The following is a 16208-nucleotide window of genomic DNA, read 5'->3' as shown; positions in this document are numbered from 1 at the left end:
GTTAACTAAAAAAAAAAAAAAAAAAAAAAAAAAAAAAAAAAAAAAGTGATGTTTCATTTAAGCATTTTTTCCAAGTGTTAAATTTTTTTTTTCAATGACTGTTTTTCCAAGTATTAAATACTATTATAAGCTTAATGTAGTGTTTCATTTAAGTGTTTAATGAAGATCGCTGATCAAAGTTTATGTTATATAGGCTATGCCTTTCATTTATATTATTTTACTGTGTTCATGGCCGTATATTTGGCTTTAAAATACACTTATTTATCTATCTATCTAATATGCAGAATAATTGTACCAAACACATTTTGCATGCAGACCCGCTATACTTTAGACCTGATTAAGCCAGCCCGGGACTGCCTCCCAAATTTATTTCTAAAGTAACGAAGAAACTAACGAAAAAAACAGTGTGTTCTCGAATTTTACACAGCGCAAACTTGAGTGTGTGGCGCATAATAAACAAGGACCAAAATTCCTTCCCCCTACAGAAATTAAAAAAAAAAAACTCATAAAATTCTAAAATTTGGAAAGCCTTATTTTCCACGGGGGGTATTTTCCGCGGGGGGGGGGGGGTTTGTAAGCACCGGCCTTCATATTTATACATGTATATATATATATATATATATATATATATATATATATATATATATATATATATATATATATATATATATATATATATATATATATATATATATATATATATATATCTCACATATATATATGAGATGAAATAGAGGCTATGGAAAAAATTGTCAAAGATCTGGAAGATACAGCTAAAGGTAGTAAAAGTAATATATATCGTTTTACTTTGGACTAGGCCCAAGTAATTAAGCAATGGGGTTTCAATTAGTGATAGAGTATTGTTGAGAGATGGGTAAAACATTTAGGATCTATTGAATTATGATGAAGCTGAAAGTAATTTCATATGGAATAATAAAAGAAATATTGATAATTAGAAATTAAAGACGATTTACTTAGTATGCCTAAGGATGAGTTAGAGGCGCTTTTAAAAGTTCGAAAAATCATACGGCAGGTGTTGATGGTATGGTAAATGAGTTGTTGAAATACGGTGGTTTTGAAGTTAAAAATAAGGATGAAGGATCCTCCGAATCCATTGAATGCTCATAGGGCGTTAAATGAACTTTTCGTAGCTACGTTTTTCTTTACATGGACAGGTAGCATGCCTGTCACCCAACATTGCGTTGAGCAAGAGATACACTTTTAAGAGAGGAACAGAGTGGTTTTAGGAGAGGGAGAGGGAGAGGATGTACAGATCAATTTTTCAACTAATTTTGAGTTGGTAAATAAATTTTTTAAAGTAAGGATCTACAGTAAGGGATGGGAATTCCAGTCATGTCTTTGGTTAGTAACAACCGTGTATATTCCAGATACCAATAAAATTCAGAGATTTTTTTCTTATTGTGAATGTTTATTACTAACAACTAGTGAAAATAATAAGGTAAGAAAAAAGAAGCAGTGACGCAAATTCGAAGAAAGAAAGAAACAATACAAAGAGACATACTTTGTTCTCAAGTGCAGAAAAATGGTCTAGCCTTGTGGGGAGGGCCCTTCAAATCCTTGGTGACAACAATAACGGGCTCTTTCTAATTTAAAAACTAATTTCAAGGAAAGATAGTGACAGAGAGAGACAGAGAGAGAGAGATAATGAGAGAGTGAGAGAGAGATAGTCACTATCTCTCTCTGTTTCTCTATTTCTTCACCATAGAGATAGTGAGAGGGAGAGAGAGACAGAAAAAGATAGTGATAGATATGATAGATGCTTAATCTGATAGAAGCTTTTCAGATCACTTTTCTATGTGTAAATTTGAAGTACATAATACTTTATGGGGGTTTCAATCGAAATTTCAAAGTTGTCAGTTAAAAAGATGTGGTAATATTTTATCATTTCCCCCCATTACCATTTAACACTAATTCACCATGAATGACACTGATGCACACCAACTCACTCAGGTGATTATTATTTATGAAAGGACAAAACCCTCTTTGAAGGATTTGAAAGTGGACGTTCTTGTGATTACCTCTGATGAAAGATTACTCTATTTGTCAACTGATCATTAGATGAAGCTATTTAATAGATTTCAGTATGCAAATCTTAAAATAAAATAAAGATGACCATCTATTGGTGTCTAGGGTTAACTTAAAGCTGGAATTTAGAAAGAGTAACTACCTTCCGGGAAGCTATTACGTTGGTAAACTCCATGATAAGATTTGGAGAGAATCGTCACAGGAAAAGTTGAATACTAAATTGGAGAGTTTAAAATTTGACAATGTAGAAGATGGATAGAATAATTTTAGGAAAATAATTTGTGAAGCCACTGATGGTGTCTTAGGGAAGAAAGTCAAAAACATAGCTAGGAATATCATTGAAAATGAGAGTAGATAGAGAGGAGGAGGGGCTTGTACAAGAACTATTTCAGGAATAGATTATATGTAAATAAGGGGAATGTAAAGAAAACACAAAAACCAATAAGATATGAACTATGAAGGTACGAACTGGAGACCAAGAATAACATCACCGAAGATCTGGAAGATGAAGCTGACGGCATAATAGTAAAATATGATATTGGTATGTTAATAAATTGAGAAGGAATAGTCAATCTCGACTTGTCTCAGTTAAAGATAGGAACGAAGCCACGATTAGTGATAATAAAATAGTTAAAAAGAGATGGGCGGAACATTTTGAGAATGTCGTAAACCGTGACTAGAGTTACCTGACAAGATATAGAGAAGAATGGAAAAGATTGTGACACTTTAGATGTGAAGGAAGATGTAGTTTGAGAGGAAGAACTAGTAACACTACTAAAACGATCGAAAAAAAAAATAAGATCCTAGTTGCTGATAGTGTGGTAAATGTGTTTTTTAAATATGGTGGTTGTGAGGCTAGAGACAAGTTGCCGAAGATTATCAATGTGATTTTTTAAAAAGGGAAGTGCCTAGCGATTTTAGAAAACTCTAATTAAACCCCTCCACAAGAAGGCTGATAAGAGCTAATTGGGTAATTATAGAGGCATTAGCCTGGTTTCTGTAGGAAGTAAATTACTTAGTATGATGATACTTTTTAGATTTAGAGATAAAGTAGATAAAGTTTTAAAAGAAGAACAGTGTGGTTTCAGGAAGGGTAGAGGATCCGTCGACCAAATTTTCACTCTTAGATTAATAATCGAGAAGTGCATGAGTCATCAAACCCCTTAATCCTCAATATTATATTTAGCTGTTATCCTTAATTATAGACTCTGAGCAAGCGTTTAATTCAGCCGATAGAAGAACTTTAGCGAATGTCCTATCCTTATATGGTATACCAGATAAATACACTAAAGTAATTGATGCTATGTACGAGAATATCATTGCTGCAGTTAAGGTAGGAAATGAAGTTAGTAGCAAGTTCCGTTTTAAATCAGGAGTTAAGGAGGGTTGCGTTCTATCCCCATTTACACGGATCATCTTAATGGAATTTGTCCAAAGGAGCAAAGCAAAGACAATAGAAGAACACAGAGTAAAATGGAAAATAAAACTCTCCTAGACTTAGATTATGCTGATTATTAAAGCATCCTAGATGAAATGTTAGCAAAATGAATGAACTTCTAGAACTTTTGCGAGTTCAAGGTGCAAGAATAGGTTTGAAGACCAAGACGCTAAGACAAGGAATAAGTGAAGATGAAGAGGTGATGTTGAGTAACGAGAAGATCAATCAACGGGACAGCTTCACTTACCTAGGTAATGTTATTAGTGAACACAGTAGTTGCAGCGAAGATGTTAAAAGCATAATAGCCAAGCCTCTGGGTGTTTTTTAACAGTTGCAAAAGGCTTGAAAGAATAGGAAGATAAGTCTGTGAACAAAGATTAGAATATTGGAAGCTATAGTGATGACAGTGGTCAGGTATGGTTTCGAAGAGTGGGCGCTCCGAAAAAACAGAGGAGGATCTGCTAGATGTCTTCCATAGAAATTACCTGCGGATTGTTTTAGGAACCCAACTGACTGACCGTATCTCAAACAGTAAGGTGTACAAAAAATATAGTTCAAACCCGCTTTCTAGGGTTATTTTGAGAGGAAGGATAAGATGGCTAGGACACGTTCTTTGGATGAATGAAACCCAAAGCGAACAGAAACTACAGTAAATAACCAAGTCAAACTCAAAACGAGCAGAAACTAAGACAAGTATGGCTGACGGCCCCCATTCTAAAGACTAGAATATAGTTTGTAGTTTACTGAAAATAGAATATATATTAAATATTTTATCTTTTTTAACTATAATAAATTAAATATTATTAAGACTTTTAGGAATAAACATCAGTATATACATGGCCTACTTTCTTAGTTTTATTTCATTTTGAGTTTAACTCGGTTCTTTATTGTAACTTCTGTTCGTTTTGGGTTGCATCTATTTATTGATGGTGATTTGTGGCAGTTTTAAGCTTGGAAAATTATTCAACTTTATTTCTCCACATTTTTAGTCTAATGTACCTCTTTAATTGTCTTTGAAAAATTTGTTTCGTGGAAATTTTTTTTTTTTTAATAAATCCAGACAAAAACAGGGTATGCATGCATAGTTTTAATTTTTCATAAACAGTAAAACAACTTAATTTTAAATGCTGCTATTCTTTGATCTGGTTGGCTTGTCTAACATTTGAATCACCTATACAAGATATTTCTTAAAGTATTTTGTTAAAAATTAATATCGATCTAGTTCATTTTTACCTTTTTTTATCACAGAAATGGGACAGATTTCTGGTGGCAGAAAAACAACCAAATAATGTGTTACGATTAAAACATTAAATTTATCATAAGGAACCATTTCAAGTTTTATTTTTATTGTCTTTTATTTTGGAACAATAAGTGATGATGAAAGATTTACTTGTCAATGTTAAAATTATTTTCTTTGAGAATTTTAACCGAACATATGTAATAAAAAAGAAAGATTCACCTCTAAGCCTTCCACCGGGAGTCGGAGACCCAATCTTATTAACAAGAACTTCGTATTCGGTGTCACTCTCTTCTTGAGATTTACTCTTCCTTCGTCTTCCTTTTCTACTTCTACTTACAGGCCTTTTATTAGACTCGGAGCTTTTTCTCTGCTTTGTACGTCTAGTTTTCTTATTTGGTTTCAGCTCCTCCTCGTCCTCTGAATCTGTATAAAAATCTTGATACCGCGGCCTGCTCTTTGTCCGAAGCAGATTATCGATAGTTCCAAGACTATTCTCTTGAGGGTTTAAATCTTCATCGTTATCAAGCTCAGTATCCGTGTTTAAATTACACAATGTCGACTCTCTTTTATCAATTTCTTTTTCAACTTTTTTGCGCTTCCTTCCTCGTCTTCTGGGTTTACTTTCCTTATTCACAGCTTTTTCTTTAACCTTTCCTTTGGAATTAACTCTCTCTTTGTTATTCTTTCCATTTGAATCTTTTTCTTTAGACAATTTAGAGGGTTTTCTATTTTCCTGATCACTCTCTTCAAGAACTTCTTCTTTAACTGTATCAATCAAAAGTTTTACAGCACCTTTAGTTTTTATAGTTGGTGTTACATCCATATTTTTAAAAGTTTGCCCTCTTTTCTTCGGCTGCGGAATAACTTCTTCTTCACTTAGTTCGCTGTCAGAAATATCGCTCTTGATTTCTCTCTTTAGCGTTTTGGACGAGGAAGGCGTGGCTCCTTCGTCCTCTTTTGCTTTCAAACTTGTGTCCTCATCGCTTCCATCTGAGTCACTATGAAAATAAAAGATGGAATAATGCGAAAATTTTCACGTAGCTACGTCCCCTCCACATTGCTATTATTTTATAATTATGCAGACTGTTCAATGGGTGGCTCACTTATCAAATCGACTAACTCAACAAAGCAAAAAGCTGAAGAAAGTGACAAGGATGACACATAGATGGCTTTTACAATAGTGTACACATCTAATTACAAAAAAAGTTAAGGATTTATTTGCTTAAATGCAGAAGAAGTGAATTAGCTTTTAAGAAATTGGTTATTTTGATTGAATGTTAAATTTTACTCGTCAATTCTGGATATTAATTTTTATTTTAAGGATATCCTATGAAACAAATATGCGATTCAATGAAATACTGTGACACTAAAGTATTAAAAAAAGAATGGAATTAATCGCTTTTGCTTAACTTGATTTAACGGAGTGAATCCTAAAGTATGCATTGTATTTGTCACCAGAATTTCATTTATAGTTATAAGTGACTTAAGTGACGGAAAAAACAGTTTTTGTCAAATTGAAAAAAAAACCAGTTAATTTGAATATCAGTGTGTACACAATGTACAAAAAAACGTATGGCTTAAAGGTTGGTTTCTAAAGAGAAATTTAAAAAATAAAAGTGCTAAAAAGTAAAACAGACAGCGCCATTTTGAATATTTTAGAGCCATCTGATTTCGCAAAGCATTTTGTCAAATTTGAATTGAAGTTGATTTTCCTTTATGTTTAAGCTTAATAGTTTCAAAATATCGCGTTCCCGAGCCTTGAAACATATCCCCTAAACTACGTTTAATCTTGAGGATCTCTTCAGCAATGCAGGATTTTAATTGCATTGCAGGTGGATATGTAGCTGTGCACTATTTTTCTTGCATTATTCAATTTAATCCTTCAAAAAGAGAGAGAAAAAAAGAAAGACTGAAACTTTTAGTTTTTGCCTACGGAGATTCGTAGGTGTCAACAAGAATTATATTCTTTATTATACGCTTGAAACACGAAAAGAAATTGAAACACGAGAAAGAATGAAACACGAAAAAAAAACACACAAAAAACAACAAAATACATTAGCTTTTTTCAATCCCATTCCACGAATTCCAGTAACAGCCCACCATTGTTCATAACTGAGTCTACAAAACAGCTGATACTACGGACATTATTATGAAAAAAAAAAAAAAAAAAAAATCAAGACTGAAATCTATCTTTCGCAACTGTTATTGTACCTTGAGAAGGATTTCAAAGATTGCTAATAAACAATTACCATTAACCATGTTGACTTTTCATTAAAAATAGTCTTCAAAAACTTTACCAGAACAGTTTTTCAAAAAAAAAGGATAGACGATATCAATCGGTCAAGGGTATATCCAGTATTTTAATCGGGGGGAGGAGAGCATTTTGTCGGGGGAGATTTTACAAAAAATAACTTTAAAAAACTCATTAAAAATTTGTTTATAAGCATTTTCGTTATTTTTTAAGAGTTGGACAAAAATTTCGGGGGAGGGGATTGAAACTCGGTAACCCTCCCTCCTCCTGAAAATGGCCTTGCAATCAGTTCCTGGTAATAAACTGTAAGTAAAAAGCCATCTCTGTCAATAGCGATCGAAAAAAGAAGGAATTTTGCTGACATAATACACATAAAAAGTCGTATTTTCATGATGGTTCCGAATACATATAAGATTCATTAAGTTAAAAATACCTATCAAAATTGCTATCATGACACAACTTGTAAAATTTTAGAAAAAAGGTAAAACATCCCCTAAAAGGGGAAATGTCTTGCTGCTCTGTCTATTTTTCAGCTGTCAAGCTGACAATTACACGTTCGACTTCATAATGTTAGAACCCAGGTTCTTCAAACAGAGGTTTCAAGACATGCGTTGTAGTTTATTTCCTGTCCACGAGTAATTATATGGAATAAATGGTCATAGAATATTGGGAGAGGGATCACGCGAACGGAAATTGAAAGTTCTTCGGCCCGTTTTCAATAACATGAGAAACAGCGCCACAGAAAGGTATTTTCTAGCACTTTTTGGTGCAGCACAGTAATTTCAACTCAAGGAGGATCAAAATATTATAACATAAAATTCTAAGATGGTCCTCCGAAAAGACCTATCAAAAATTATCAATAAAACTTTCCAGTTTTAAGGGGGCCATAATGCCCCTAATTAATAGCAAAAGTTTCAAAGAGTTAAGTTAAAATATTAATTAAATTATTAATTATTAATTATTAGTTAAAATATTGACCCTAAGATTCATTTTGAAAATTGAGCCCAAATGGAAATGAAAGTTATTTTCATATAAGCGAAAATTATTGATCCACACTTGGTTCAGATAATAAAATTTTAAGCTTCAAATCTACTACTACTACTACTAAAAAAAACTGCAATTACTTAATGATCATATTTGCTTCCCCCTAAAATAATATTAGGAAAGAATTCTGTTTAGAGCGGGGAGGGGGGGGGGAATGGCGAAGGGAGGATTCTCTTTAATTACAAGATAATTCAGAGTCGTGTTAGGTTTTAAAATCACTCTTTAATTTCAACCGAAAAAAAAAACCTTCTTTTGCAATTCAGTTAAAAACTAAACCGAAAAGGAAAAAAGCCATGCAAAATAACAAACTTAAAACGAACAGGCGTTCCAAGAAAAAAAAAATGAAAGCCAAACAAACAGAAATTAAAACAAATAAGCGAGTCAAACTTTTACCACTGATCAGAGTAAGGCTACTGACCACTGGAATAAATGGTCATAGAATATTGGGAGAGGGATCACGCGAACGGAAATTGAAAGTTCTTCGGCCCGTTTTCAATAACATGAGAAACAGCGCCACAGAAAGGTATTTTCTAGCACTTTTTGGTGCAGCACAGTAATTTCAACTCAAGGAGGATCAAAATATTATAACATAAAATTCTAAGATGGTCCTCCGAAAAGACCTATCAAAAATTATCAATAAAACTTTCCAGTTTTAAGGGGGCCATAATGCCCCTAATTAATAGCAAAAGTTTCAAAGAGTTAAGTTAAAATATTAATTAAATTATTAATTATTATTATTAGTTAAAATATTGACCCTAAGATTCATTTTGAAAATTGAGCCCAAATGGAAATGAAAGTTATTTTCATATAAGCGAAAATTATTGATCCACACTTGGTTCAGATAATAAAATTTTAAGCTTCAAATCTACTACTACTACTACTAAAAAAAACTGCAATTACTTAATGATCATATTTGCTTCCCCCTAAAATAATATTAGGAAAGAATTCTGTTTAGAGCGGGGAGGGGGGGGGAATGGAGAAGGGAGGATTCTCTTTAATTTCAAGATAATTCAGAGTCGTTTTAGGTTTTAATATCACTCTTTAATTTCAACCGAAAAAAAAAACCTTCTTTTGCAATTCAGTTAAAAAATAAACCGAAAAGGAAAAAAGCCATGCAAAATAACAAACTTAAAACGAACAGGCGTTCCAAGAAAAAAAAAATGAAAGCCAAACAAACAGAAATTAAAACAAATAAGCGAGTCAAACTTTTACCACTGATCAGAGTAAGGCTACTGACCACCCAACCACCATAAATGCCGAAGCGTCGTTTCCGCTTCAGTGAATACAATATATATTTAGAACAGCTTTTCTGTCATAAGAAAACTAATCAAGTTTACAGGAAAGAAAAAGTAACTACTTAGAACTTGTAGTTTAATGGCTTTTGATCTAATTTTACTATATTTACAAGAAAAATTTTCTCTTGTCACTATTTTTCCTTTTAATTCCATTTTGTTTGAAAGTGCAAAAAATAATAAAACTTTGAAGCGTCAATTGGTTATTTCTGAAGCAATCTGTTTACCTTGCTGATGCGGTACTTCACTGGAAGAAAATATAAAACAGAATTCTCTTTTGTCTTAAGTAAAAGGCAAATGACACACTACCCTTTACGAAGTTTGAGCAGGCGGTGACCTAACTCTTCCTTGTGGTATTTTTTTTTCGTTTTAAGTTTAACTTGGTAATTCTTTTAAATTTCTATTCATTTTAGAATTCATCCGTTGTAATTTGTAAACCTTCTTAAGCTTGCTTATTACGCAACTTTATTTCTTCTTGCTTAAGGGTTTTAATACTGTTTTTTTTACTTTTCTTTGAAAAAATATTAAATTGTACGGTTTGTTTTTAAATGACGTAGTTTAACTATGGCATGGTTATTTGTAAAGTACAGTAACATTCGTTGTTATTTTTTAAGATTTTCAAACAGTTCGTGGTAACGAACTGTAAGTAAGGAGCGACCCGGCTCAATGGTAACCGAAACTGTAGAAAACGGGTTTTTGATACCAATAGATACATCAAAAGAATCAGATTTCAATGCTGATTTCAAATATGTAACTTTCATCAAGTTTAGTGCTACCCATCAAAAGTTACTTGCCTGAAAAAATTTGGCTGATTTTCAAAAAAAGGGGAAATAGCCCCTAAAAGTTATAGAACCTTAATGAAAATCGCACCATCATATTCAGCTTATCAGAGAACCCTACTGTAGAGGTTTCAAGCTCCTATCTACAAAAATTTGGAATTTTGCATTTTTTGCCAGAAGAAAGATCACGGATGCGTGTCTATTTGTTTTTTTTTTTTTTTTTTTTTTTTTTCAGGGGTGATCGTATTGACCCAGTGGTCCTAGAATATAGTGGGAGGGCTCATTCGAACGGAAATTAAAAGTTCTAGTGCCCTTTTTAAGTGACCAAAAAAATGGAGGGCAACTAGCCCCCTCCCAAGCTTATTTTTTTCCCAAAGTCACCCGATCAAAATTTTGAGATAGCCATTTTTTTAAGCATGGTCGAAAATATGATAAATATGTCTTTTAGGATGACTTAATCCCCCGAAGTCCCCAGGGGGATTGCTAAAAGTTATGAACTTTACCCAATGTTAACATATAGTATTGGTTATTGGGAAGTATACAGAAGTTTTCAGGAGGTTTTTTTTTCTGGTAGTGGGAGGAAAGGGTGGGTCGGGGGTTATGTTGGAGGATCTGTCCATGAAGGAAGTTTTCATGGGGGAAGGGAAATTGACATGAAGGGGGCGCCGGACTTGCCAGCATTATTTATTGGTTATTGGGAAGTATACAGACATTTTCAGGAAGGATTTTTTTTCTGGAGGGGGGGGGGCTATAGGAGGGGGTTACTCTGGAGAGTCTTTCCGTGGAGGATGTTTCTTTGGGGCAAAGGACATTTCTATGAAGGAGGCGCCGGAATTTCAAGCATTATTTAAAAAACGATCAGAAATTAAATAAGAAAAACAAGTTTTTTCAACTGAAATTAAGAAGCAACATTAGAACTGAAAACGAACAGAAATTATAACGTATGTGAGGGGGTTCTCCTCCAAGTCAATACCTCGCTCTTTACGCTACAGTTTTTTTTAGTGCTTTCAAAAGAGCTATCTATTCTAATTGAACGGCCTTTGTGATCCAGGGGTTTGTGAATCAAAATTTTTTTAAACTTTTAACGTAAAGAGCGTGGTATTGACTAAGGGGAGAACCCCCTCATATACGTAATAACATACACGTAATAAAACAAAACAATAAAAAAACAAGCGATACCGCTCAATAGTAATCGAAACTTTTAAAAACGGAATTCTGATGTCAATAAATGTATCAAAAGAATGTGTTTATAATGCTGATTCTAAATATATAAATTTTATTAAGTTTAGTATTACTCATCAAAGGCTACGAGCCTGAGAAAATTTACTCGATTTTTTAAAGAGGGGGAAACATCCCCTACAAGTGAAAGAATTTTAATGAAAATCACACCGTCAGATTCAGCGTATCAGAAAACTCTATTACATAGGTTTCAAGCTCATATTTGCAAAAATCTGCAACTTTTTATTTTTTGCCAGAATATAAATGTACGAATATGGAAGTTAGTTACTTAAGATAATTTTTAAAGACATCAAGTTATAAAAATAAAAGAAAAATTTTTAGTAAAATTTATTTAACTATTTCAATGACTGTTAGACAAAATAAAAGCTGAATTAACTAAAAAACTAGCAGAAATTAAATAAAAAAAAACAAGTTTTTTACACTGAAAGTAAGGAGCGACATTAAAACTTAAAACGAACAGAAATTATTCCGTATATGAGAGGAGCTGTCTCCTTCTCAGAGTCTTGCTCTTTACGCTAAAATCTGACTCTGTCTCATAACTATATTTTTTTTAAACAATATAAAAAAACTTTAGCGTAAAGAGCGAGGCGTTGAGGAGGGTACATCCCCTTTCATATACGGAATAATTTCTGTTCGTTTTAAGTTTTAATGTCGCTCTTTACTTTCAGTTTAAAAAACTTGTTTTTTTTTTATTTAATATACTTAAGAACCAAAATGTTGAATTACATTTTAAATTCAAAAGCAATTTGAATATTCAATCAATATTTCGACCAGCCCTAGTTTTTTTTTGCTTAAATTTCAAGCGAATCTAGACACTTTCGTCAGGAAGGTAGGTAGGGCTCAAAATTGAAATACAGATCGGGAAAACTGTTCCCTTTACCCCAAAAGTTTCAAGCGAATAGGTAGAAGTAATTTAGTCCAAGGGTAGGAGAGGGGTAACAGCTTTTTCCGTGCTTCTCATGTCCCTTTGGCCCACGGTACATGAACCCATAAAGTTTAAGCCGATAGGAGAAGAAAAGTCTTGCCTGCTTTACTGCTAAAAAATTAACAGAGAGGGTTGTATTGGAGGGCTGGAGACCCACTTTGTGCGTCAAATTCTATAGGTTGAAAACAAGTGATATTTATTCAACTTTCCGATGCCTACTAAGTCAGTCCGCAGCTTGATCTTAGCCCGTTTTTGCACCGCATCATCGTAATACCAAACCTTAGACAGGTCAGTTTTGCAAAGACTTAGATCGTTTTTGCCCGGAGTAAATGATTAGCTTGCTGTTGCACTGAGCCAGAACTTCGCTCGTTTTTACAAAAAGTCAGAATTTCAGACCATTTTTACACAGAAACACGGAAATTTCGCTTGGAATTAGCTCGTTATCGCACCGAGTCAGGGCTTAGCTCGCTTAACAATATGTCAAGCATAAATTGGTTTTTGCACCGGATAAAGACTTAAATCGATTTGCAATGAGTCAGGACTCACCTAATTTTTCCACTGAGTCAGTCCAAGGCTTAGACTTAGCTCATTCTACACCAAGGCTGGACTTGATTCGTTTTGTAACAAGTAAGGACGTGACTCGATTTTGTACTAAGTCACGACTTAGCTTGTTTTTGCACCGAGTTAGTCCATGGCTTGGATTTTGCATGTTCTTGTGCTGAGATTTAGAATCCTTGCACAACTTCGTCTTAAACAAGATCTAGCCAGTCTTCGTTTCTGTAAAAAAATTGGACATGAAGAGGGGGACGGGAGGGAGGTTCCCGAATAAATTCACACCTCATGTCTTATAGGTTTAAATTATTGGAATGATTTTGGTTTTAATAAGGTGTAACCTGCCCAATTTATGTACAAAATCTACCAATTGTATAATTTGGCACCCTCGCCCTTGAGGCTTCGTAGATTATATCCTCCCTTAGGAGGATATATCGATCGGAACTTTCCATTATTCTGACGAGTTGACAGTCTCGGAATAAATCTGAGATAGTCAGATTACATCCGATGTTAGGGACGGTTATAGGGGTGTCCGGGGGAAAAATGAGCGTTCAAGGGGTTTGTCTGCCTTCCTAGTTCTTTCGACCTTTAAAAAGGGCACAGGAGCTTTCAATTTCCGACCAAAGGCAATGTGTTGACTCTAATAAAAGCAGTTTACCGAAAACACAACTATATTTAAAAGAAACATTAAGGATAATCCAAATTACAAACCTTTTTGTAGGCTTGACACGAGATTCGAAAGCGTTATATCTAGAATAAAATGACTGCTGCTTATGAGATGCGTCAGTAGCCAATTCAGTTCTTGAACTTATTTTTCGAGATAGAGGCAATTCTTTCGCTCGCTTCCTATATTAACAAAAATTAAATAAAACACTAAGTATCAATTAACATGAGCCATCAGATCAATATCTTTTTACGCTAAATGCGTTCACCACGTTTTTAAAATGGGTTTCCAACTAACACTGAGTTTTCAAATTCTAGTAGGTACTGGAAAATCCACTTATAAGTACCTCAACTCACCTCCTTTTGAGTTGTCAAGGCGAAAAGACAAAAACATCAGCAAAAATTTCGCTCTGATTATCTAAAAAAAGTGACGAACAGAGGAGAGACCTTGAACAACAGCTTCGTTTGGTCCTAAACGTCTATCTGGAAAGGTACCCCTAAAGGGATTATTGCGTCAAAACCATCTATTTATTCCTTCAAGCAAAAGTTTGAAACATGCATTAAAGTTAGGGATTCAAATGGATATCATTATAAGTTGTATCCATATCAGTAGCCATTGATGCAACTGGCGCCATGAAATGTGCTATAGAGAAAAAAGAAAGAAAGAATAGAAAACATATCTAAGGCCCTACCTTCTTATTCAGCGGCAAATCTATTAATTAGAAGTGGAAATATTTATCCGACCCAATAGCAAAACATTATTCTTCTTCGCATCTCTTTAGGGATAACTTATTTACATTAATAAAGTAAAAAAGAAATCAGAATGTCAATCCAGATCAGAACAGAAGGTTGGCAAGAGTATCAAAGTTTATTTAGACCCCTTTAATTGACTAACGAAGGATTTTTCACAGTGATATTTTTTTGTTTTGGTTTTCTTTGCCAGTTTTTTTTAGTTTTCGTGTCTTTCCAATGATTTTTATTTTGTCATGTCTGGATTTATTGAGTCCGAAGTTCAAATTCGGCCCTTCGGGGCTTGTGATGGTAATTTATTTGTAATAAGTATCTCTTCTCTCATACAAAACAAAGCGACGAAGACTAGACCCAGAATACTTTTTTCATTTGTGAATTACAAAATTTTAATCATTCTAAAATTGTCAAAAAAAAATATCCACAGATCACAGAAAACAATAAATATATTAATAGTACTTCGTACAGAAAAACGAGTGTCCAACTTGTTTGAACGGTAAAAAGTATACTGATTATTTTCTTATTTAATACATTGGGTAAAAGTCCTCGAGGCACACTAAACATGGATACATAACTTTGACCAGTCGTTTTTAGGTTCAGAATAAGTAAAGAACAGTACTAAGGCATGTGCAGGAAATGCTAGTAATAAGTCAATGTTATTACGAAAGAACTATCCTTATCCCTTAACATTGAAGACACTAGCCCTGCAACTAGTTGACAACGTTTTGAATACTCTACCAAAAAATGTAATCAAATAGCTTTATTTGAAATACCAATCAAGACCTCCTTTTTTAAATGCAACATATAGATATGATATCATACATCCATATATGTGAAAATATCATTTTTATGACCCTCTGTATCTTTTCAGTTCAAAAGTAAGTACAGATGGGTGGCTCAGGAATGAAATAGTTCTGTTGTTCCTTCTTGTTTTTTCAATGATCAATCCGAAAGATGTTTTCCAAACAAAAGTTAAAGTCATAATAAAACCCAAATCGAAAAGAAATTAAAATGGATTATTAAGTGAAACTTAAAACAAACATAAATCACCACAAATAGGCCTAAGGATACTGCCCATAAACCTTCTAAAGATCACTGATTTCCACTTTTTCATATTCTACATAATTAAAGTTTTTTATGCACATAAAGCTTAAAGTTCATAATTAAACAAAAGCGCTTGAAAAGAAATTTAAGCGCTTATTAAATGCGGCTTTTATTCTTGGCTCATATAATTAAGATATATCCTCCCTGGGACTGTGTCGGTAACGCTGAATCCAGAGGCAAATATGTTAGACCTGTCGACGTCTCTGGACAAAATGACTACCTCGAAATTTTGGTCAATATCATGGGATTACGGGGAGACCAGGTAGAAGTAAAGGTCACGAAAGGGAGGCTGATTGCCCTTCAATCACCTTCGCCTCTGAACAAAGCTTAGAACTTTTAATTTTCAAACGGATGAATCCCCACGCAAGTGTCTAAAACCACTCCACTCAATACAGGTGAGTAACGGAGTTTTCAGCCTTTTAAACAATTTTGAATAAACTGGCTATCTCAAAATGATGATTTAATGTTTTGGGGGAGTGCAGGGGGTGGTGCATATAGGAAAACAGGACAAAGGAGGGAAGCTGGTTGCCCTCTAATTGCTTTCGACTCTTAAGAGAGGGTCTAGAAATTTTGATTTCCAATCGAATGAGTTCCCTTCAAAGTAGTTACGACCACCCCTTCCATACATAGTTGCTGGAGAGGAGGGAAAATAATAATACAATAAAGACATATGGCTCTTTACCATAATTAAACTGCAAGCTCCTGAGCTTCAAATAAGGTGTGTGAAGGTGTAAAGTGTTGTGCGAAAACTTCCTGATAGGAGCATTTTAATTGGTCCTAGCCTACTTACTTTGGGGTTTCTTCGTAATGAACAGCCTATGTACATCACTACTCTTAATCATCGAAGACCGGAACTCAAAAACACAAATGTCCATTAAAACCTTGACC

At 33.9% G+C, this 16208-nt stretch overlaps 1 protein-coding gene across 1 annotated transcript in view; it reads right to left on the bottom strand.

Moving 5' to 3' along the window:
* Window positions 1-16208, bottom strand: part of dikar (CECR2 histone acetyl-lysine reader dikar) — an 89157-nt gene that overhangs the window by 27648 nt on the left and 45301 nt on the right. The window contains exons 8-9 of the mRNA XM_089108151.1: window positions 13518-13652; window positions 4944-5722 (exon numbers count right to left, since the gene is read on the bottom strand). Coding sequence (XP_088964277.1) covers window positions 4944-5722; window positions 13518-13652 — 914 coding nt within the window. The remainder of the gene's footprint in view (window positions 1-4943; window positions 5723-13517; window positions 13653-16208) is intronic.

The sequence above is a fragment of the Artemia sp. Qi Xiang Cuo genome, chromosome 2 (genome assembly GCF_049724085.1).
Source record: "Artemia sp. Qi Xiang Cuo chromosome 2, ASM4972408v1, whole genome shotgun sequence".
NCBI classification, from domain to species: domain Eukaryota; kingdom Metazoa; phylum Arthropoda; class Branchiopoda; order Anostraca; family Artemiidae; genus Artemia; species Artemia sp. Qi Xiang Cuo.
Note: the sequence above shows the minus strand (reverse complement) of the source record. Positions and strands in the feature narration are given on the sequence as shown.